Source organism: Anser anser (assembly GCF_964211835.1).
Source record: "Anser anser genome assembly, chromosome: 25".
Taxonomy (NCBI): domain Eukaryota; kingdom Metazoa; phylum Chordata; class Aves; order Anseriformes; family Anatidae; genus Anser; species Anser anser.
In genome coordinates this window covers 1,391,648-1,412,941 of record NC_139746.1, presented here as the reverse complement: position 1 = coordinate 1,412,941, position 21,294 = coordinate 1,391,648, and the positions used below count along the sequence as shown (strand labels likewise).

General features: G+C 68.8%; 4 protein-coding genes across 7 annotated transcripts; 3 read left to right on the top strand and 1 right to left on the bottom strand.

Moving 5' to 3' along the window:
• Positions 1-1,134: 1,134 nt before the first annotated feature.
• On the top strand, positions 1,135-6,217 carry ADAMTSL5 (ADAMTS like 5). Its single transcript, XM_083811087.1, has 12 exons — positions 1,135-1,396; positions 2,537-2,606; positions 2,688-2,848; positions 3,180-3,240; positions 3,320-3,428; positions 3,549-3,676; positions 3,766-3,889; positions 4,319-4,402; positions 4,804-4,967; positions 5,051-5,276; positions 5,497-5,568; positions 5,659-6,217. The coding sequence occupies exons 1-12, from the start codon at positions 1,329-1,331 to the stop codon at positions 5,970-5,972; spliced, it is 1,581 nt and encodes a 526-aa protein (XP_083667213.1). The 5' UTR covers positions 1,135-1,328; the 3' UTR covers positions 5,973-6,217.
• An 83-nt stretch (positions 6,218-6,300) lies between these two features.
• Positions 6,301-9,535, top strand: LOC310886469 (CTD small phosphatase-like protein 2-B). 4 transcript variants are annotated; one of them, XM_083811089.1, is made up of 7 exons: positions 6,301-7,320; positions 7,426-7,465; positions 7,536-7,628; positions 7,833-7,895; positions 8,013-8,092; positions 8,172-8,298; positions 8,391-8,988. In XM_083811089.1, exons 1-7 carry the CDS (start codon positions 6,932-6,934, stop codon positions 8,619-8,621), a joined length of 1,023 nt encoding a protein of 340 aa, XP_083667215.1. In that variant the 5' UTR covers positions 6,301-6,931; the 3' UTR covers positions 8,622-8,988. The 4 variants fall into 4 exon arrangements, with proteins under 4 accessions (XP_083667215.1, XP_083667216.1, XP_083667214.1 ...); XM_083811088.1 differs by having other exon boundaries at positions 6,323-7,320; positions 7,390-7,465; positions 8,391-8,965; XM_083811091.1 differs by having other exon boundaries at positions 7,157-7,320; positions 7,386-7,465; positions 8,391-9,535.
• A 106-nt stretch (positions 9,536-9,641) lies between these two features.
• Positions 9,642-16,071, bottom strand: PCSK4 (proprotein convertase subtilisin/kexin type 4; the record flags this gene model as incomplete). The annotated part of the gene is made up of 15 exons (XM_083810618.1): positions 9,642-10,069; positions 10,167-10,286; positions 10,598-10,722; positions 11,003-11,182; positions 11,395-11,512; positions 11,628-11,731; positions 12,066-12,166; positions 12,386-12,598; positions 12,761-12,933; positions 13,559-13,647; positions 13,779-13,855; positions 14,507-14,635; positions 14,801-14,896; positions 15,053-15,157; positions 15,886-16,071. 15 exons carry the CDS (start codon positions 16,069-16,071, stop codon positions 9,714-9,716), a joined length of 2,172 nt encoding a protein of 723 aa, XP_083666744.1. The 3' UTR covers positions 9,642-9,713.
• Positions 16,072-16,120: 49 nt separating this feature from the next.
• Positions 16,121-21,256, top strand: REEP6 (receptor accessory protein 6). Its single transcript, XM_083811085.1, has 5 exons — positions 16,121-16,301; positions 18,748-18,841; positions 19,064-19,202; positions 19,471-19,639; positions 21,015-21,256. The coding sequence occupies exons 1-5, from the start codon at positions 16,187-16,189 to the stop codon at positions 21,059-21,061; spliced, it is 564 nt and encodes a 187-aa protein (XP_083667211.1). The 5' UTR covers positions 16,121-16,186; the 3' UTR covers positions 21,062-21,256.
• Positions 21,257-21,294: the final 38 nt, after the last annotated feature.

The following is a 21,294-nucleotide window of genomic DNA, read 5'->3' as shown; positions in this document are numbered from 1 at the left end:
GCTCGGGCCACCAGGCTGGGACAGAGCCCCTGGGGACGGCTCGCGCCCGGGGATTTGGGGATGCCGTGGGCTGGATGCGGCCCCTCTCCGTCTGCCCCTTTCCCAGCTGTGGCCGGTGCCCCCCCCCCCCCCCAGCACCCCAAGACCCCCCCAGGGTCCTTGGTAACCCCCCCCCCCAACACCCCAGACCCACCCAGACCTCTCCAACAGGTCCCACGGCAGCTGCTGGGTGCTGAGCGGGGACCCAACCCCCAGGAGCCCCCCTCCCACGTATCGGGAGGGTCCTGGAGCAGGATGACGCCAGGGGCGGGGGGGGTCCCATCTGCTTCTTCCCCCCCCCCCCACCATGGGGAGGATGGGGGTCCTGGGGTCCTGCTTGCACCGTGGGGGGGCTGCACCCAGTCCTTCCCCCCCCCCCCCCCCCCAGCACAGGGCTCCCTGCCCGGCGCCTGCAGCTGGGCCTCGGCTGGGGGGGGTGTTCGGGGGGGGGCTGGCGTGCGGCCAGCACGGGGGCTGCCAGCAGCTGTGGCCCCCCCAGGGACATCCCCAGCCCTTAACTCCCTGCGTGCCGAGCCGTGCCGGTGCGCGCGGCGCTGCGCAGCCCGAGAGGGGTCACCCTGGAGGGGGGGGGGGACGGGGGGGACAAGGCCACCCAAGGGCCATCGTGCTGCAGGGGGGGGGGGCTCAGCTCGCGGCTGCGTATTGGGGGGGGGGGGCTGAGGCTGCTCCCCCGTGCGCATCCCCTTCGGTGCCCGCGGGGACGGCCGGGTCCCCTTCCCGGCACGGGGGCTGCTGGCGCCTTGCCCCATGGAGCCACGGGGCCCCCCCCGCCCCCAGATTGCTGGGTTGGGGTCTCGGTGTTTATGGGGGGGGGGGGGGGTGTCTGGGTGCTGGGAACGTGTCCCGCTCGCGTCCCCCGGCTCACGCCAACCCCGCCGTGCACCGGACCCCGCGTCGCCTCCCGCAGCCCCCAGGATCGGGGTCACGTCCGCCCCCACCCCGCAGCCCCACCGAGCCTGGGTGCCCCCCCGGCTCGTCTCGTCGTGTCCCCCCCCCCGGCAGCCTCGTGCGCCGTGGGCCCCCAAGGGTTAAGCGTGAGATTGGGGAGGGCTGGGCGCACCTTTGGGGCTGGATATTAATAACGCGGCGGGGAGGGACGGGAGGCGAGCGGGAGGGGAGCCCCGGCCGGCCGCCCCAGGGAGCTGCGCACGCGATGCCCGCTCGTCCGGGGGGGCCCCGCGCTGCCGCCCACCCTCCCAGCCCCACCGCGGGGCCACCGGGCCGGGACTGAGCCGCCGGCACCCTTGGGTGCCAGAGCAGGGCGAGGCATGGCCGTGCCGGGGAGCCGGGGCGGCTTGGCACCCCGTGCCCACCTCGGGGGACCCCACGGCGCTGGGTAAGCCCCCGCGTTCTGCTTCACCCCTCGTGGCCTCTTCCCTGCTCTGCCTGGGGGGGCTGGGGGGGGGGGGAGGGCTGTGGGAGCCCCCCGCTGCCCCACGGGCACCCAGAGCTCTGCTTTGCCCCGGGGAAACTGAGGCACGTGGCGCCCACCCGGTCCCGCGGCGTCACCAGCCCCTCGCTGGGCTCCGATCCCCCCCCAGAGCCATGAGCCGCCCCCCAGCCCTGCCAAAAGATTTGGGGGGCTCGGGGGCCCCGCCGTGCTGCTCCCAGCCCTGTGGGTGCTTGGGGGGCAGGAGGGGATTTGTGCCCCCGCGGCAGCTTCGCGGCCCCCCCGGTCCCCGTGGGCGCAGCTCAGCAGGAGGAAACCGGCTCGGCGGGGGGATTCCCAGACACGGCCCCTTCCCCGCCGCGGGGCTGGGGCCCCCCGCACCCCTGTGCTGGGCAACGCTGGGGCCACGGGGTGGTCCCGAGCCTATGGGGTGCTTCGGGGCCACGGGGCGGTTTGAGGCCATGGGGTCGTTTGGGGCCACGGGGTGCTCGGGGAAACCGGGGCGCTTGGGGGCTGCTATGGGGGGTGTGGGGCTATGGGGAGCTGGCAGGACTGGGGGTGCTCGGGGTCAGGCGTTTTGGGGGGGGGGGAGGGCATGGGGCAGGCCCCCGGTACCCCTCGCCCTGCCCACGCCGGGCCGGATCCGGATCCTGCCCAGGGCGCGACACTGAGTCACGGCCCCGCCGCCGCCTCCGCGGCGCAGGTCTCATCCTGCCGCCGCCAGCCCCGGCAGGCAGCGGGGCCGCGTGGGGCCGGGAGGCACGGCACGGCCCCGTGGCTGCCGTGGGGCTGCGCCGAGCCCGCTGCTGTAGCGAGCACGGCGTCGCCCACGCGGCTGCGCCCACCTCGGCGGCGCCATTCAGGGGATGGAGGCACCGCACCCTGCGCCCCCGGGACCCTCCTGCACCGGCTGCTGCGTCTTGACTCCCTCCTGCCTCCTTCTCCCTCGCCTCGGGGTCCCCGCGGGGCGCACGGTGGTGGCCGCCCCCCTCGGTGGCACCAGCGGCCCCGCTGCCGGGACGTGGGGCACCCCACACGCTGCTGCTGGCCCCCAGAGCCAGGGGCTCAGGCTCTCCGCTCCCGCAGGCACCGGTGGCCGTGGCGGGTGCTGCTCCTGGCCTGGCTCAGCCTGGGCTGCGGCATCGGCACCGCGCAGGTGAGGGCGCGGGGGCACCCCCGGGCTGGTCCGACCGTGCCACCCCAGCCCCGACCCCAAATATCCCCTTCCTTCACACAGGGCTCAGCCCCGGAGGTGCTGGTGTGGGGCCCCGAGCCCCCTGCCCATGCTCGGCCTCGCCGGCAGCTGGCTCGGGGTGCCTGGGGGCCCTGGGGTCCCTGGAGCGCCTGCTCCAGCTCCTGCGGGGACGGCGTCGCCTTCCGCGCCCGGAGGTGCCTGCGGTGAGTGGTCCCCGCGGTGTCCCCGCGCGCCCGGGTGCCATCGGGGCGCAGCTCTGCCACCGCTTCCAGGCGTGCTCCTGCAGCTCCCGTCCCCACGCGGGGCCCTGGCCCCGTTTCAGCCTCGTCGTAGGGCGGGAGGGACGGGGAAGGCAGGCAGGTGCCGGCTCCGGTCGTCCCCAGACGGCCCCATGCGGGACATCGCGGTCCCCGCTCCCGGCCGTGCTCCCAGCCAGGCCATGGCTCGGCATCGCGGCCCCGCAGAACGTCCCCAGGGGGACACGGGGCTGCTCGGGGTGGCTGTGCCCCGGCCCTGCTGATGCTGTGGCCGCAGATCCACCACAGAGGAGCCGTGCACGGGAGACCCGCGGCAGTACCGGCTCTGCCAGCTCCAGGTGAGCGTGCCGCGGCGCGGCACAACCCCGCGGGCTCCGTGCTCCTGGCCCCGTGGGCTCCATCCTGCCGCTCCCGCAGGGCTGCCCCGGGGGCTCGGTGCCTTTCCGCGCCATGCAGTGCTCCCTCTACGACGACAAGCCCATCCCGGGCACGCAGGCCCGGTACCGCTGGGTGCCCTTCTACGGAGGTGAGCCCCGGGGCAGCGGGCGCAGCACCACCGGGATGCCCCGGCCGTGGTGCAGCCGGGACCGGGGGCTGCTGCCACCCCCAAAACCAGCGTCCCCTCCTTCCCTTCTGGCTCCGGCAGCCCCCAACGCCTGCGACCTCAACTGCCTGGCCGTGGGGCACAATTTCTACTACACCTTCGGCCGGGTGCTGGACGGCACCCGCTGCGGCCCCGACTCCCCGGAGCTGTGCGTCGGCGGGCGCTGCCTGGTGGGTGTGCGAGGGGACGGGACCCCCGGGACCACCGGGACCCCCGGGACCCCTGGTCCCTGCCCTGACGCCGCCTCTCGGCTCCTCAGAGCGTCGGCTGCGACGGGATCCTGGGCTCAGGCGCGCGGCCCCACGCCTGCGGCCGGTGCGGCGGCGGCCAGGACGGGTGCCTCTTGGTGCACCGGCTCTTCCAGGGCACGGAGCCCCCCTCCGGTGAATGAACCATTGCCCCGGCCCCCTCCATGGGTGAATGCTTTGGCTCTTGGCTCCCCTGTCCCCCCGTCCCGTCTGTGTCCCCAAAGCATCGCCTGGGTCCCTCAGGACCTTTTCCAGCTCTCCCCAGTCACATCTGGGGGGATCTCTGGGGTGTCCCTATGGTCCGTGGGGTCCCCATGGGTGTTTGGGGGTCCCTGGGTGCGCCCAGGACCCCTTAGTCCACGTCCAGTGCCCATGGGGTGCCTGGCCAGGCTGTGGAGACGACGACACCCATGAGGGTGCCCCACATGTCCCAGCGAATGGGCCCAGTCCCCTCCCACCACCCCATTGTTCACCCGTGCGGGGGTCCCAGCCCTGGCACCCCCATCCCCACGACGTCCCCTCGGCCGTGCCCGGGCTCTGCCCTGACTCCCCGCCCGCCACCAGGTTATTTTGGGTACGTGAACGTGACCAAGATCCCGGCTGGGGCCACCAACATCAGGGTGACAGACAAGAGCCGCAACTACCTCGGTAGGACGCGTCCCGTCCCCTCCCAGTCCGTCCCAGTCCGTCCCGGTTGGTGCTGGGAACAGGCCTGGGGCACAGACACGGGTTTTGGGAAGGGCTGAGCTGGAGTGGGGCCGGTGCAATGGGGCTGGGCCGGCTGCCATGGGACCAGCACCAGGTCCCCGTCCCCAGAACCCCGTCCCCGGTGCGGCCGGGACCCCGTTCCCTGGGGGCCTGGGGAATTTTGCACATCAGGGTTCGGCTCCAGCTCGGGACCGAGGCCAAGCCTCACATGAAAGCAGATTTCTCCCCGGCCCACACTGCCTTCCCGGGGGCCTCCAGCACCCGGGCAGCCCCCACCCTGCCCGTCCCAGGGCGGGGGTCCCGGGGCCGTGCTCGGCTCCTGGACGCGCTCCTTCCCGCAGCCCTGATGACCAGCGACGGGCGCTACGTGCTCAACGGGGACTGGTCCATCGCCTGGCCGGGGCCGTACGAGGCGGCCGGCACCCGGCTGCTCTACGCCCGGACCCCCGACGGCACCGAGAGCCTGGAGGCGGCGGGGCCCACGGACGAGGATCTCCACGTGCTGGTGAACCCCAGGGGTGACGTGGGGCTGCAGGCAGCCGGCCCCGGCCCCGCCGGTCCCCTGAGCTCTGCCCCTGCCTCACGCAGGTCCTGCTGCAGGAGCCCAACCCCGGCATCGAGTACGAGTTCTGGCTGCCCCGTGGGCACCCCCAGCCCGGTGACACCAGCCCCCTGCGGCAGCCCCAGCCCCGGGGGGCCGGCAGCCCCCCGCCTGCAGAGCCCCCGGCCCCCACACCGCCCCCCAGGACCCAGGGCCACACCACAGAGCCGCTGCCACCGAGAAACCTCCCTGGCCGCGGCGGGGCTGCCGCAGGTGCCTGCACCACCCCCCCCCGGGGTCCCCCGTGCCCTCCTGCAGCCGCGGGCGCTGCTGTGGGGAGGGACCTGGGGAGCCTGGGGGGGGGCCTGAACATCCAGAGCTTGGCGTTCTCCCTCTCTCCTTATGGGACAAGGCCCCCCCACCATTGAAGGGGGAGGTTTGGGGGTGCCACGTCCCCTCTCCCCACTAAGCTGCTGCAGTTTTACCGCCGCAGGGCGATGCGGGAGGTGCCGGCCGCCCAAGGGACGCTCCCAGCGCATCCGGCACTTCTGCCAGAGCGACTTCGGTGAGCACCGGGGGGGGGTCCGGGCGGGCTGGGGGGGGCGCGATGCCAGGGGTCGTGCCCAGCTCAGGCCGCCCCACGCCGGCCCTGCAGTCTTCCAAGCCCGGATCCTGGCGCGGCGCTCGGTGGGGCAGGAGACGCGCTACGAGGTGCAGGTGAAGACGCCGTACCGGCACCGCTTCCCGCTGGTGCCGCGCGAGTACGTCTGGGTGCCCGACGCCTGCGGCTGCCCCCAGCTCCTGGAGGGCCGCGAGTACCTGCTGATGGCGCGGCGCCACGTCAACTACGAGCACACGCTGAACCGCATCCTGCTGCAGCGCGACGGCTACGCGCGCCCGTGGTCGCCCCGCGAGGACCGGCTGGTGCGGGAGGCAGCGCGGCACTGCGCACAGCCCCGGCCGCCCTGAGCCCCCGGCCCCATCACCCGGGGGGTGGCAGCGGGATCCCGGGGGCCACGGGGGGGCCGGGACCCCTCCCGCCACGCAGCGGGTCCCTCTGCGGCCCTTTGCGAGGCCATGGAGGGGCCAGCACCCCCCGGAGCCCCGTGCTGGGCACCTCGCTGTCCTCAGGGGTGATTTGGCTGCAGGGGGGGGGGAGGAGGAGGGTGGTAATTTATTTTTTTTTTGCAGAAAATAAACCTATATATCCCTCAGGTGCCGTGTATCCCTTTCCTGGCTAGAAGCAGAGGGGGTGTCCCTTGCGCTCCCCACTCCGGGGTGCCATCCGTGTCCCCGTGCTGAGCCCCAGGAGCAACCAGTCCCCATCCCTGTCCCCATCCCTGTCCCCATCCCCGTCCCCATCCTGTCCCCGTCCCCGCGATGGAATCCCGCCAGCCTGTGCCTCTCCAGGCCGGGGACCTGCCGCTTATCTCTCTTCCGTTGGAGGCGCGCGGGTCCTTCCCCGGCCGTAACCCAACCCGGGGCTGGCTGCGCCCCGCGGGGCCCGTGCGGGGATGGGGTGGGGGCACCGCAGGCTCAGCCACCCCCTGCGCCGTGCCGTGTGCCCCAGGGGGCCTTTGGAGCTCTCCCAAAAAAGCCGGGGGCTCCCCAGGGGGGGCAGTGGTTGATGGCCGAGAGCCAGAGCTGAGCTGGGGGGGGGACTGGGGCAGGGCTGGGCTCCCCCAGCTGGTCCCAGTACAGCCTGAGTGGCGCCAGGTGCTCCGACCGTGGGCAGGGGCACGCTGGGGTGATTGGGGGCAGAAAGGTGCCCTATAAAAGTGCCCCATCCCACCTAGATTCCTGGGTGGGGGCTGCTTTGTCCTTGGGGGGTCCCCAAGCGTTAATCAGTGCCTGGGGGCTCTGCGCTGGCAGCTTCGGGCACCCTGAAGGTCCCCCCCACCCCATTTGTCTGTCCGTCTGTCCTGGGGATGGCCACCCCCCGGGCAAAGAGGCCCCGCAGGGAGAGCAGCGGGGACCTGGGGCTCTCGGCCACCAAACCCCGGGCTCGCCGGCAGAGAGGAGGGGATGGGGGCAAGCGTGTGCCAGGTCCCCCCCCGGAGCCTGTGACCCCTGGGAGGCGGCGGCTGACCAGGCTGCAGTTCTGTGGGGAGCGTGGCAGCCTGGCGTCCCCTTCCCTCTGCCCAGGGGAAAGGGGTGAGCCCCTCCACCGTGGGGTAGTCCCTGCGTGGGGAGGGGGGCAGCCCTGGGCCGCAGAGCTGGGAGCCCCCCAGAGCCCCCCATCGCAGCCCTGCTATAAGGGAGCCTACTTCTCGGGGCTCCCCGCGGATGAGTGCCAGGACCCCGCTGTCCCCAGCCTGTGAGTATGTTTGGGGGGGGGTCTCTGTGGCCCCCCTGCATTGCCCAAGCTCTGCCTTCCTTCAGCCAGGCCGCTCCCCGCGCCCCCTACGCCCGGCCCCCGCAGGACCCGCAGCACCCCGGAGCACACCTTGGTCCTGGAGCTGGTGAGCTGGGGGGTTGTGGGGGGGGGTCACGGTGCTGGGGCTGGGCCTGACGCTGCCTCCTGTCCCGCAGGAGGGGACCCTGGTCTGCTCCTCCGTGCTCGCCGGGCGGCTGCCGGGTGCCGTGGCCTCCTTCACCACCTCCTTCCAGGGCGATGCCTACAAGGTGGGCGTCCTTGCGCTGGGGTGGGGGCCGCAGGGGGCTGGGGGTTTGGGTCCCGCGTCCTCCCCTTGTAGCCCCAGGGGCTGAAATCCCAGGGGAGAGGGTGGCCGGGGTCCCCTGGGGCGCTGCTCTTAGCGGGGAGCTGGGTGTCAGGACTTGGGTGCCGGCGGCTGCTCGGGGCTGCCTGCAGACGCTGTTCCCTCGCAGGTCCACGTGCAGCTGCGTCCCCACGTGCAGCAGTTCCTCGAGAGCCTTTCCAAGACCTACGAGGTACCTGGAGCCCCAAATTCCCCGGGGGTCTGCGTGGAGCCAGGCGGGGGGCGCTGCTGCACCGGGGTGGGGAGGGCTCGGGCAGCCTGCACAGGGGCTTTCATCTGCTCTCCCCAGATCTTCATCTTCACTACAGCGAAGCAGGACTACGCTGAGAAGATCCTGGATGTGCTGGACCCCAAAAAGAAGCTGATCAGGTGATGGCCTTACAGAAACCCTGCTGGGGGCACTCCTGTGGCCGGGGCTGCTCCCCATGGGTTTTGCATCCCCCTGCAGGCGCTGCCTCTCCCAGCGGGACTGCCTCTGCGCCCACGGCTGCTACTGGAAGGATCTCTCCCTGCTGGGCAGGGACCTGGCCAAGACGGTGGCCCTGGACCACACCATCCAGGGCTTCCCCTCCCAGGTACCGGCAGCGCTGGCTCTCGTGTCTGGGGGTTCACTTGCCCTGTGGCCGCAACGGCTGCCCCGTGGCCAGCGCTCGCCCTCTCTCCCCAGGCCGCCAACTGGATCCCGGTGCCGAGGTGGTTTGGGGACCCCGGGGACGAGGAGCTGCTGCGCCTCGTCCCGCTGCTGGGACAGCTCTGCCAGGCGGTGAGGACGGGGCTGGGGTCCGGGATGGGGTGGTGCGAGCTTTGGGGCACAGACCTCCCCATCCCCGTCTCTCCCCTAGGACGACGTGCGCACCGAGGCGCAGCAGCGGCTCCCACGCTGCAGGCTGCCCGCTGAGGACTAGGACAGCCCGCGAGGAGGGGAGCGGGATGGGGAAACCCCCCCCGGGAGGGACTCTGGCTTGGGGGGCCAACGCTGCTGTGGGGAAGCCTTGCTGCAGCGCGAGCAGCGCTTGGCCGTTGCCCAGAGCTCTGTAATGTCCCGCCAAGGGGTGCTTTCGCGGATGATTACGTGCTTGGACAAAGGTCTTGCTCTCTTCGTTGCCTCCCAAGTCCGCCTCAGCTGTGCAAACACGCTGAGCCCGGGGATGGGTGGCTCAGCCCGCTGCCACCCCGCGATGCCACGCGGGTTCGGGTCCGTGCCCTGGGCAGGGCTGCCCGCAGCGGCCCCGCTGCTGCCGTTCGGTGGCCGGGCCCCACGCAGCAGCGATGCCCTCGGGAGGGCCCCAGCTGGCAGCGCTCCCCGCGCCCGCCCCAGCCCTACCCGGTGCCGCGCTGCGTGCCGGGGCGCAGCTGCTGCCGTGCTGCTGCCGGCCCTGCTGGGGCAGCCAGGGCCGAGGGCGTTTGGCTCCGCAGCGTGGGGCGAACACGGGGTGCAGCAGCCAGCCCCGGGCACGTTTCTGAAGGCTGCTGACAAGCAGGGCCCCGCTGTGCCAGCACCGCGGAGCGGCGGCTCCCAGTCCAGCTCCCTCTCCCCTGCCGAAATCTGCGTGGGCTCGCGGCTCAGCCAGCGCTGGAGGCGCTGGACGTGTTTACTCGGGCGCAGCTGTTTGGAGGGAAGTCACATCTCCTCCTCCTCCTCTGCGCCTGGGAAAGGGCGCGGGGCTCCGTGCTCGGCCACGCAGCCCGGCCCAGCTGGAAATAGCTCCCTCGCAGCAGCCAGCCAGGGGCTGGGTCCCCAGCGCCATGCAAATCCCCGGGGGACTCAGGGGACAAGCCAGGCGGGGGGTGGGGAAGCCACCGCTGCGTCCGTACCCATGCACGGAGCTGGATATGGAGCGGGGTCAGCGCACAGCTGCCGGCGAGGAAAGTCACCCTTCAGAAAGGGCAGCCCAGAAGGGCAACAAAACATTTATTCAGAAAGGGGGGCAAGGACAGCTCTGTCCCGGGCTGGTGTCCTTCCGTCCCTCCAGCCCAGGGCCAGCAGGTGCTAGCTGTGGAGCCAGCCAGCATGCACGACCTTGCGGTACGTGACGCAGAGGATGGCCAAGAGGACCAGGCTCCCGCAGATCAGGAGGACTGGGAGGAGGTCCCCGTGCTGCCTGTCCTCGGGGGAGAAACCCGGCAGAGGGGGGCAGGAGCGGGAGAGCTCGTCGAAGACGCGGGCAGGGGGGCAGGCGGTGCAGTTGTTGGCCGAGGCGCCCTGGCACGTGTAGCAGGAGGGGTGGCAGCCGGCGCAGACCCGGGCTGCGTTGGTGGAGGCGGCTCCCTGGGTCCGGCCGTAGGAACGCGGCGGGCAGTAGGGCAGGCACAGCTGCTGGTAGGCGTAGAAGGAACTGCCACACTCTGCAAAAGGATGGGGCCATGAGCTGGGGCATGGGGCCGCCAGGAGCCGGGGGCACTGTCCCCTCCTGCCCAAAGGTGTGGCGAGGGGCGCGCTCACCCTCGCATGCCCCCTGCGCGTCCCGCTTGAGGCACTTGTCCACGGGGGAGGCTGCGAAGCGCCTGGCCGTCATGTCCTCGTCCGTGCCGTGCAGGTGCAGGATGAAGGTGCTCAGCACGCCTGGGGCAGGAGGAGAGGATGTGATGCTGGAGGGCGGCTGCGTGTTCCCACCCTCCAGGATTTGGGGTGCGCAAAGCGGTGGGCGTGGGGCTGGAAGATCTGGGGAAAGCAATGCTCTCCTCCAGGCCCTGCGCTGAGCAGGGAGACCCTCAAACTGTGAGGATATGTGGCCCTGCAGAGGGGGCTCTGGCCAGATCCTGTGTCTAGGAGGGAGCAGGGAGAGGAGGAGGCCAGCCAGGTGCTAACCAAAGGGGGAGAACAATGGGGCACTGGGTGACACTGGTGAATGGGGTTCATCCCCTGGGGCCCACCTGTGTTATAGGCATCGCCCTTGTTCTCTAGCAGCAGCGTCCAGGTCCCATTGGGGTCTTCATCCCAGAAGTGCGTGGACATGAAGGTCCAGTCCTTGTAGCCCTGCTGGCTGGTGTCGTACGGGCTGGGGGAGAGGAGAGTCATGGGTGAGAGGCTGGATGGAGGCTGCAGACCAAAGGGGCTCTCCGTCACCCTGGTTTTGGTGTAATGGGGCATTGCCAAGACTTGGCGCATGCCCTAGGCATGCTGAGCCCGATCCCCGTGGGTGCCAGAAGGAGCTATTGCAGTGTGGGGACGTCTTCAGGCCCCAGGAGAGGCTGTGAGAGGAGGAGATCCCCAGCAGCTGCTAAGTCTCTGCACTGCAGCATTCCCATCACGAAATGCTCCCTGCGGAGCGCCCTCACCGCACGGTCACCAGCGTGGATGTGGTCCCCATGGGGCTGGTCAGGGCGAGCACCAGGTCCCCCCTGCGGCTGTAGCTCAGGGAGAGCTGGACCTGGACGTGCTCCAGCGAGCGGATGCGCTTGGTCCTCCCCGAGCAGGAGGAGGTGTCTGTGGAGACGGTGAGCTTGGAGCCGATGTTCCTGCCAGGTACAAGACAGGGTAAGGGCGTCTCTCCCCCCTCCATGGGCATCCTTTCCTCCACCATGACCTCTAAACACAGCCCTGCAGTGACAGCAGAAGCCAATTCTTGGGAGCAATGCCTGTTCCTGCACAGGGCACAGCACAGCTTTGCTCCAACAAAGCTCCTGCACGAACCCGCGTGTGGTCAGACCCAGGGGATCCTGTTCCTTACCGGGGGGCGCGAAGAGCTCTGACCGAGCACCTCCTCTGGGGCCGAGTCCCTGTCCACGCCTTGGCCAGCTCCACCAGCAGCCCAGCGTCCAGCAGCCCGTAGCCGTAGTGGTGGCTCACTGCGAAGCGGAGGCCAGCCGAGAGAAGAGGGTTCGTGAGCTGCTCTGCGAGGGAACGGGGCCAGCCCGGGGCGAGCAGCGTGCGGGGCAGGCAGCGCCTGAGCCACGAGCTCACCCTTGCGTCCGACCCCGTTCACAGCCCAGTCTTCCGCCTGCAGGTGGGCAGGTTTGGAGGCCCTGACCACGAGGTGCTGCACGTCCCGCCAGCTCAGCGCCGGGCTGGAAGCAAGAGGAACTTTGGGGCAGAGGTCTCCGCTCTGGGTTAGCTTTTGAGGGTGAGATTTGGGAAAGTTAGCTGGCCTGGCCCAAGCTCCTCCCCCAAAGCCTTAATTGCCTAAATGGGAGCAACATCTCCTCCTGTCCCTGACCCTTCTCCTCCAGTGCCCCGGGAGAAGAGGCTGCCCCACAGCCCAAGGAGACCTCAGCTCTGCACCCCAAACCACCCTGCTAGCAGAGCAAAGTCCCTCCTCTTTGTCCCCACAGGGTCCTGGCGAGCACCGGGCGCTCCTTGGGGACACCCTGGGGACAGCCCCGTGGCCACCCCGGCACCTACTTGGCCTCCAGAGCGAGGGCGACCATTCCTGCAGCCAGCGGGGCCGAGGCGGAGGTGCCCGCGTGCTTGTTGGTGCAGCGGTGGCGCAGGTCGGTGGTCACCTGGGGGGGACAGGGGGCTCCTGGCACCGTGCTCCTGGAGCAGAGGGCAGGGCTGGCTGGAGTGGGGTAACCCCAATAAACGCTCCCGCAGGCTCTGCTCTCCTGGTCCCTCCATGCCTTTAAGGCAGGCACTCGAATAAAGGCTCCCTCTCCCTCCCCAGGTACGAGGCAGGCTCAGACGAGCCGTGGCACCCGGCGCCTTGCCGGGGGGGCACTCACGATCTGCACCTCGCTCCTGGTGCTGCTGCTGTAGGTGGTGGTGAGGATGGAGGAGCAGGCTTCGCTGTACCAGGGCCGCCGGCCGCTGGCCAAGACGCTGCCCACCGACAGGGTGTAGATGCTGTTGGTGTACCCGTCGCAGTTGCAGTTGTCGTAGTTGATGCCGCCGTTGCCCGAGGCCCAGACGAAGATGGAGCCAAGGCCCCCGCGCCCCTGGCAGAGGGAGAGGCAGAGGGGGCTGAGCAGGGCTCCTTGCACTTATCCCATCCAGCCTGGAGCTTTCCTGCACCCCCATGAGGACCCAGCCCCCTGCAGGCAGCAGCTCTGCTCCGGATCCAGCACCCCCGAGGACCCCAAGGCCAACGCTGCGCTTACTTTTGTCACCCCCCTGTAGAAAGCTTCCGCAGCCAGCACGCCCGGCCCGTCCACGGTCCGCCCGTCGTCCGTGGGGCCCCAGCTGGCGCTGTAGATGTGGATGTGCTGCGGGCGCAGGCCGAGGGCCTGAGCCTCCACGATGTCCATGATGGGACCGTCCAGCATCCGCACGCCTGCGGGGCCCAGCAGCGAGGGCTCAGCGGGTTCGGGCTGACCCCCAGCCCCACTCCTGGGTTCCCTCGGGCACCTTGCACCTAACCCTGCCCCACAGCATCAGGCTCCTGGGGGTCTGAGCATGACCCAGAGCTCCTTGTTAAGCCCAGCAAGTTCTCCCAGCTTTTAACCCCATTTGGTGCAGTCGATTCTGCAGGGAACCGAGCCAGCGCGTGGTTGGTGCTGCCCAGCAGCGCTTCGTGCAGGGCATTAAGCCCCAGGGCATGTGGAGGAAGAGCCCTGCGCTGCTGCTGGCCTTGCTGCAAATCCGCAGCACCCTCTAGTGCTGTGCAAGCCTTCAGCTCCCCTCAGTGCAGCCCAGCCGCTGCAGGAAGCCCTCGGGGCTTTTACAGCTGGGAAACATCATCCAGGGGTTCACTGATAATGCCCAAAGCGCTGCTGCAAGCAGCCGATGCCTCAGAAAGCCCCCAGTCCCACAGCCCCCCTGGTTCTGCAGAATTTGGATGGCGGTGAGGTCGGTGTCAGCCCGAGGACAGCAGGCTGTGAGGCTCACACTCCTCCTGGGTGCGGGAGCTGGCTCGTGATCCCCTCCCGCACGGCGCAGCGCCAGCAGGAGCTGCTCACCTCCAACTTTTGCGTTGTACGCGATGCCCGCGCCGCAGATCTGGTTGTTGGCTACAGCTGCCACCTCTCCTGCGCAGCGCGTCCCGTGCCTGGGGGCAGAGTGATGGCACGAGCCACCCTCGGTGAGGAGCCGAGGGGCTGGCGTAGGCTCAGCCCTGGGAGATGTAAAATTGCCAGCACGAGAAACGATTTCCTCGGGCAGCCAGTGGAGAAAACTCACCGGTTCTCGTCCCAGGCATTGTACCTGGGCTGGGGGTCGGGGTCGTTGCTGTTGAAGTCGTAACTCGCGAGGGGATCCTATTGCAAAAAGTGTGAGAATACCTCATGCAAAATGTGGCTGTGCCAGCTCAGAGCAAACACCTGGCATTTTTGGGCCATGAGGGTCACCCCGCCCAGAGCACCAAGGAAGCCCCCACACACCCAGCAACTGTTTTGGCTTCTCCTGAACCTGTTGGGAGCGGGATTTCACTAAAAGAGGGTAACTTTGTGCATCACTGGACTGCTTCAGTGTGCGTTCACAGGCAGTGAGAAAACAGCTTGGAGTCCCCTGGCATGCCACGGGTGAGTCTCACCTGCAGCGGAGCTGGGCAGGAGGAACCACAGGGCACCGAAACCGTGCTGTTGTGAACAATAGCTGATTACGAATCACCTGTTCTTTTCTCTTTGCTCTCCCAGCGTGTGAGGGCTTACAAGCTTTACTTGCTTTGCAGCTTGCTGTAATTACATCTGCCTATTCTGGGGGCTTGAGCACGTACGCATTCTAACATTTCCTTGATGTAAGAATTCATTGTGGAGACACCAAGGCTTTTGATCCAGCCGCGGAGAGGCTGAATTCCCCCTGCGGAGTCCCACGGGCTGGAGAAAGGTGCCAGCTCCCTCCCACCCCTGCAGACAACACCCCGAGCTTCCCCAAGCCCTTGCTGCTTCGCCCCAGCGAGCTGTAGTTACGTAGTTGGCGGACAGGTCGGGATGATCCTTCTCAATGCCATCGTCCAGGATGGACAGCACAACCCCCAGCCCGGTGTAGCCTTTGCTCCAGGCAGCGAGGACGTTTAGATCAGGGTTGATGTCGTTGTTCTGGAAAACGGATTAGGATTGATCAACCAGGCCCGCACAGGCTGTGAATGTCCTTCAGGGACTCTCCTGCTGTCTCATCACCACCAGTATTAGTCCTGTTTCTGCGCAGGGCAGGTGCTTTGCTTAAGAGTATTGGGATTAGGCGAGAGAGAGGCAAAACCTCACCATGTACCACTGCTTAGGGAACCAGGGATCCGTCGGCACCACGCTGACGCTTCTCTTCACGCGCCTCTTTGCTGTTTGCTGCTCAAACCAGAGAACCTGGGGGTGAGGCAGCGTCGTCAGCCCCAGATGGGCACGGCCACACGCGCTCCCCTCGCAGCTCAGGGTGCTGCTGGTACGGCTGCATCCAAGAGCAGTGCACGAACTGGGATGTGTCGGCGGTGCCCCCAGGCAGCCCAGCAGCCCCCCCTCTACCTTTGGCTCCCTGGTCAGGCGCTGGTTCCAGCCCCAGTGCTTGCTTAAGGACTTCTGCCTGGTGCCGCGGTGCCTGAAGTGGTAGTAGGGCTCTCCCTCCAGCACCTGCAGGCGCAAAAAGCTGCCGTGAGGTCATTTGGAGCGGGCTGCCGGGCCGGGGATGTGCGTGCCGGCCCTGCCCGGGCTGCAGAGACAGGGAGGATGCAGCTGAGGGTATGGCAGGGGTGCTGTTAGGAGAGGGGTGCTGTGCAGGCTGGGGCTGTGCGCGCCTTTGGGCTCCCCCACCTGTGGTGTAGAGGCTGTCAGTACCTGTGCAGCCCTACAGGTACCTGCACAGCCCTACAGGTTCTTGTGCAGCCCTATAGGTATCTGTGCATTTCTATCAGTACCTGTGCAGTCCTAAAGGTACCTGTACAGCCCTATAGGTACCTATGCACTCCCACCAGTACCTATGCAGCCCTATAGGTACCTGTGCTCTTCTACCAGTACCTGTGTAGCCCTATAGGTACCTGTGCAGCCCTACAGGTACCCATAGAGCCTTATAGGTTCCTGTACAGCCCTACAGGTACCCATACAGCCCTATGGGTTCCTGTCCAGCCCCATAGGTACCCATGCACTCCCACCAGCACCCACGCAGCCCTATCGCGCTGCTTTCCTCCTCACATTCCCCTCCCCACGTCAGCCCACCGTAGGCGGCTTAAAACCCCCCTAACCGAGCCCCTGCCTCCGCCACCACACCGGTGGTAACACCTCCGCCACCACACCGGTGCCGGTGCACGGGGGACGAGGCGGGGGCTGCGGGGACCGGGGGGTCCCAGACCCCGCAGCCCCACCTGGCCGAGGCAGAGCAGCCCATGGCGGTGAGCCAGCCCGGCGGCCTCCCGGGGCCCGGCCGCCACCCTCACGGCCCAGCTGCCCAGGTAGACGCGGGGCTCGGCGGCGGCCAGCAGCGACCCCAGCCCCAGCCCCAGCACCAGGCCCAGGCCCAGGCCCAGGCCCAGGCCCGGCCTCGCCGCCATGGCCGAGCGGGCGTTGCCATGGCGACGGCGGCGCCACCTGCCCGCCCCGCTCCGCTCCGCCGCCGCTTTGGGCCCCGGGGCCGGCACCGGGCGGCGGGGAGCGGGGCCCGCAGCCATGGGCACGGTGCTGCAGCGCCTCCAGCGCCTCCTCGACCGCCCCGGGCCGCTCGCAGACCTCCTGGGCCGCCTGGAGGCCCGCACCGGAGTCCGGCGGCTCTACCTGGCCTCAGGTGCGACCGGGACACCCCCCCCCCCCCCGCGCCCCCCGGTTCCCCCGGGATCCCTCCGGTTCCCCCGGGACCCCCAGCCCCACGGGGGCTCCCCGGACCCACAGGGACCCCTCAGCTCCTCAAGGCTCTGCTGCCGGGCTGTGCTGCCCCCCCCCCCGTCCTTCCCTGCAGCCCCCCCCAGTCCTCCGATTTTGGGGTCTCCCCCCGATTTTGGGGTCTCCCCCCGATTTTGGGGTCTCCCCCCGAATTTGGGGTCTCCCCCCGAATTTGGGGTCTCCCCCCGATTTTGGGGTCTCACCCCGATTTTTGGGTCTTCCCCCGATTTTTGTGGGGCCCCCCCTCAATCTTGGGTACCCCCCCGATTTTTGTGTGTCCCCCCTCAATCTTGGGTGCCCCCCCGATTTTTGGGTGACCCCCCTCGTTCTTGGGTGTCCCCCCGCTTTCTGTGTGTCCCCCTCAATTTTGTGTTTCCCCCCCAATTTTGTGTTTCCCCCCCAGTTTTGTGTTTCCCCCCCCAATTTTGGACGCCAAGCTACAGCAGGGACCTGTCCTCCCCCCCCCCAGGCAGGAGGGCAGAGGTCCGCTCGTTAACCAGATGCTGTTTGCTCATTAATGAGAAACCAGAGATATCTCCCCCGGGAACGGCTCCTCGGCCCCACTTGACCCCCCCCGCCTATCGCCCCCGGCGTGGCCGTGCCCCTGGCCTTGGCCACGTGGAGCTTTGTGCCGCTTTATGGCTTACGGCTGCAAATATTTCATATTTCAGTGCGAAACCTTCCCGGGGGGGGGGGGTCTGGGTTACCCCGCCGTGCGCTTCCCCTCCGCCTCCCGGCTGTAAAGCTCGTTTTTGTCTGCTTTCTTCCTTCGGGAAGGGATGTGGGAGCCGGCACGTGTCGGGAAGGACACCAGGAGCCCTCCGAGCAAAACGCTGCCGGGGCTGCGGCGGCACGCGGGGGTTTTTGGGGTGTCGGGGGGAGAGAGGGGACTTGGCTCCTGCAGAGAGCTCCGAAGTCTTGAAAGGCGAAGCTGGTGCCAAACAACAAATACCGGATTTCTTTCTCGCCTTCCCCGGCTCTGCAGCGGTCCCTAATCTGTGTTTGAACCCATCGGGGGCAGCTCAGCACCTTTGGAACCGGTACGAGCCCAGTGCTCGCTCTGGGCAGCGCGGCCGCTGCGGTGCCTTCGGCCGGGTGGAAGTCACCTCGGAGGAGGACGGTGTCCCCTTCGCCGAGGCACCGTGCCCGCCGGCCGGGACGGACACACCAGCTGCTCGTGCCCGTGGTTGGGGAAGGCTCCTCTCTGCCAAGCTGCGTGGCAAAGCCTCGCTCTCTTTTCAGTGCTGCGAAAATTGAGGCTTTAGGAACCTCCGACGTCTCCCCTGGGAGACGGGGCTGGGGCTCTGGGGGGCTCTCGGGCACAGGACGGGTGCCTGGGGGCAGCTTCATGGGGTGGATCCTTGTCTGGATCCACAAGGGGAGAGAGAACCCCTTCCTCTGCCTGATTTTTTCCTAATTCTCTGCTCGCACTGTGGGTTTCGTGCCCCGGGCCCGTCCCTCCCTGCCCCCTGACACACAAGGCTCCTCTGTGCAAGCCGAGCCTCCCCCTGTGTGCCTTGCCGTTACGTAAATCCCTCCGGGGGGCTAAACTTAGCCTGTGAAATCCATCCTAAGGCTCCTTAGGGAACGAAACCCAGAGCTGCCCGAACCTGCCTGTTAGTCCTGCGTGCGGGGAGCTGCCCCCGCTGCCGTGGGGGTGCTGCTCCTGCCCCCCTGCTTGCAAAGCCCCAGCACCCCGGGGTGCCCGCGCGGGGCAGAAACGCTGCCGTGAGCAGCTCGGAGGTGATCCGTCCTCCGTGCCCCTCTCCCCTAATTCGCTGCCGCAGACGTTAAGTCCCGGCTTTCTGCCTGCTGCAGGGTAAGGCGCTTACACCGACGGAGCGTTGTAAGCAGGGCGAGAAGGAGCTGAGACCCCGCTGGGGTGACACAAAATGCCCTTGACCCGGGCTCTGCGGGTCCCAGGGGTGCTTCCCTGGCTCCTCTGGTCCAGCCTCTGCCGGTGTCTGGGGCTGGGGAGGTGCCAAGCAGGCGACGCTTTGGCTTGTGTTTAATTCAACGATTTAATTCAATGCCGGGGAAGCGGGACTGGGTTGCTGTTTCTCGGGGGGCTGAGTTCCCAACGCGTTCAGCACAAGCGCGTGCAGAGAGCTGCGGGGAGGCAGGTTGGGATGAGCCCTGGGGCTTGGGTCCCTCCTTTCCTTCGGGCAGGCTGGCTTGAGGTGGACTCGGAGTGGCTGTGGACTCAAAGTGCCGTGTGCTTGCCGTGGGACCGTCCCCCCCAGGCCAGGGAGGGGACAAATGGTGACCAGAGCAAACGGTGCAAGCCCCCCGCTGTGGCTCCCCTCAGCTGCCCCTCCACAAACCCCCATCTCTCCTTTCCGCCCCCGCAGGCTCCGTGGCGTTCCTGGGGCTCTACCTGGTGTTCGGCTACGGCGCCTCGCTGCTCTGCAACCTCATCGGCTTCGTCTACCCCGCGTATGTCTCGTAAGTACCGGGTTCACGGCGTTCCCTGCCCTTGGCTGGGGGTCTCCCTGCCCCGGGTGCTCGCTGTGAGTAGGAAGCTCCCGAGAGCGTGGTCCCGAAAACACCAGGGCCTGGCAAGGTCCCAGCGCGAGCCAGCAGCACCCAGCTCGTGGGGCAGGCGTGCTGCGGGGTCTGGGGTCTGGGAGCCCGCAGAAGCAGCGATCCGTCCCCTGCCACCCGCAGCATCAAAGCCATCGAGAGCTCCAGCAAGGAGGACGACACCACGTGGCTGACGTACTGGGTGGTGTACGGCGTCTTCAGCGTGGCCGAGTTCTTCTCCGACACTTTCCTCTACTGGTTCCCCTTCTACTACGTCGGGAAGGTAACGGCTTCGTGGGGGAGCGAGGGGGCTGTGGTTACCGGAGTCCCCTCACCCGATGGCCGAGCTCGCAGGGATCGCGTGCGCCTGTTGGCAGGGCCACATAGCCGAGCTGGCGCTGTCCTGCTCGGGAGAGGCGGTGGCACAGCTCAGCCGAGCTCCCGGGGCCTCCAGGAGCTCCAGTCTTGGGCAGGATGGGACCGGAGCACCCCAGCGGCTGCCTCGCCCTCCCGTCCCCAGCCCTGCAGCGTCTCTCCCCCCAACCCCGCAGTGCCTGTTCCTGGTGTGGTGCATGGCCCCCGTGTCCTGGAACGGCTCGCAGGTGCTGTACCACAACGTCATCCGGCCCTGCTTCCTCAAGCACCACCAGGCGGTGGACTCCGTGCTCGGCGACCTCAGCACCAAGGCGCTGGATGCGGCCTCCACCGTCACCCGAGAAGGTAGCGCGGGCCGGGCGTCCCCGTCCTCCCCCTGTCCTCCCCCCAGTCCTGCCCCTTCCTGGGGCAGCTCCTCGCCCCGAGGGGCCTCGGGGGCAGCTCTGCCTTCCCACCGGGAGCCCACCCCAGCCCAAGGAGCAGGCTGCGCCCTCGCAGCCCCCGTCCCCCGCCGTCGGCCCAGCCCCGTAACCCTCTCTCTTCTCTCTGCGCCTCCCGGTCCAGTCCTGCAGACGCTGCTCAGCAGCAGAGCCCGGCTGGCGGCCGAGGTGGCCCCGCAGCTCAGCCTGTCCGTACGTAACGCCCGCGGCTCCCGCCGACGCACGGGGTGCCGTTCTGTGTGACCCCCCCACCCGGTGACCCCCCGGTGCCGGCTGTGCCGAGCTCCTGCTCTTGCAGAAATCAGCGGGGGGGGAGGGGGGGTCGCACACAACCGCCCCTGACCCCACGTAGAGCGGGTGCAGCCCCCGTGGAGCCGTCCCATAGCACATGTCCCTGCTAGAAGCCCCCCCGGGGGGGCATCCCATGGCACATGTCCCTGCTAGAAGCCCCCCCGGGGGGGCATCCCATAGCACATGTCCCTGCTAGAAGCCCCCCCAGCAGGGCATCCCATAGCACATGTCCCTGCTAGAAGCCCCCCTGGGGGGTGCATCCCATGGCACATGTCCCTGCTAGAAGCCCCCCTGGGGGGTGCATCCCATGGCACATGTCCCTGTTAGAAGCCCCCCTGGGGGGTGCATCCCATGGCACATGTCCCTGCTAGAAGCCCCCCCGGGGGTGCATCCCATAGCACATGTCCCTGTTAGAAGCCCCCCCGGGGGGTGCATCCCATGGCACATGTCCCTGCTAGAAGCCCCCCCGGGGGTGCATCCCATAGCACATGTCCCTGTTAGAAGCCCCCCCGGGGGGGCATCCCATAGCACATGTCCCTGCTAGAAGCCCCCCCAGCAGGGCATCCCATAGCACATGTCCCTGCTAGAAGCCCCCCTGGGGGGTGCATCCCATGGCACATGTCCCTGCTAGAAGCCCCCCCGCGGGGGCATCCCATAGCACATGTCCCCGCACAAAGCCCCCCAGGGGACCATCCTGTAGCACATGCCCCCCTCCCTGCTTGGAGCCCCCCCCAGGAGCCATCCTGTAGCGCATGCCCCCCTCCCTGCAGCCCCCGTGGAGCCGTCCTATAGCTCATGTCCCTGCTTGAAGCCCCCCTGGGGGCCGTCCCGTAGCTCACGGCCCCGCTCGCAGCCCCCCACGCGAAGCCCCCCCGGGGAGCAGCGGCCGGGCTCAGCCCCGTCTGCACCCCCCCCACCCCCCACCCCCGGGGGGCTGCGGCTCCCCGGGGCTCTCGTGGCCCTCACCCGGCCCCGGTTCTGCCCCGCAGCCTCCAGGGCAGCCGTGAAGCTGGCGCGGGACGCGAAGAGCGACTGAGGCACTGGGACGGCACTGGAACCATACTGGGATGACACCGGGACGGCACTGGGATGATACTGGGATGATACTGGGAGGGCACTGGGATGATACTGGGAGGGCTCTGGGGTAGCACCAGGACACCACCGGCCCGGATCCCTCCCCCCGGTGCCCCCCGTTCCTCCCCCCCCCCCCCCAATAAACCACCCCCCCCCCAGCCGCCTGCTCCGTCCGCCGCCGGGGGGGGGCGCCGC

What these genes read in the sequence shown, in the direction of transcription:
- ADAMTSL5 (XM_083811087.1), top strand. Translation starts at nt 1,329, where the DNA reads ATGGCCGTGCCGGGGAGCCGGGGCGGCTTGGCACCCCGTGCCCACCTC. An exon ending in CGCGCCCGGAGGTGCCTGCG is followed by an intron (nt 2,849 to 3,179) that starts GTGAGTGGTCCC and finishes CTGTGGCCGCAG; the next exon opens with ATCCACCACAGAGGAGCCGT. An exon ending in CCGCGGCGGGGCTGCCGCAG is followed by an intron (nt 5,277 to 5,496) that starts GTGCCTGCACCA and finishes TTACCGCCGCAG; the next exon opens with GGCGATGCGGGAGGTGCCGG.
- LOC310886469 (XM_083811088.1), top strand. Translation starts at nt 6,932, where the DNA reads ATGGCCACCCCCCGGGCAAAGAGGCCCCGCAGGGAGAGCAGCGGGGAC. An exon ending in CCCAAAAAGAAGCTGATCAG is followed by an intron (nt 8,093 to 8,171) that starts GTGATGGCCTTA and finishes ATCCCCCTGCAG; the next exon opens with GCGCTGCCTCTCCCAGCGGG. An exon ending in TCCAGGGCTTCCCCTCCCAG is followed by an intron (nt 8,299 to 8,390) that starts GTACCGGCAGCG and finishes CTCTCTCCCCAG; the next exon opens with GCCGCCAACTGGATCCCGGT.
- REEP6 (XM_083811085.1), top strand. Translation starts at nt 16,187, where the DNA reads ATGGGCACGGTGCTGCAGCGCCTCCAGCGCCTCCTCGACCGCCCCGGG. An exon ending in GCGGCTCTACCTGGCCTCAG is followed by an intron (nt 16,302 to 18,747) that starts GTGCGACCGGGA and finishes CCGCCCCCGCAG; the next exon opens with GCTCCGTGGCGTTCCTGGGG. An exon ending in CTCCACCGTCACCCGAGAAG is followed by an intron (nt 19,640 to 21,014) that starts GTAGCGCGGGCC and finishes TCTGCCCCGCAG; the next exon opens with CCTCCAGGGCAGCCGTGAAG.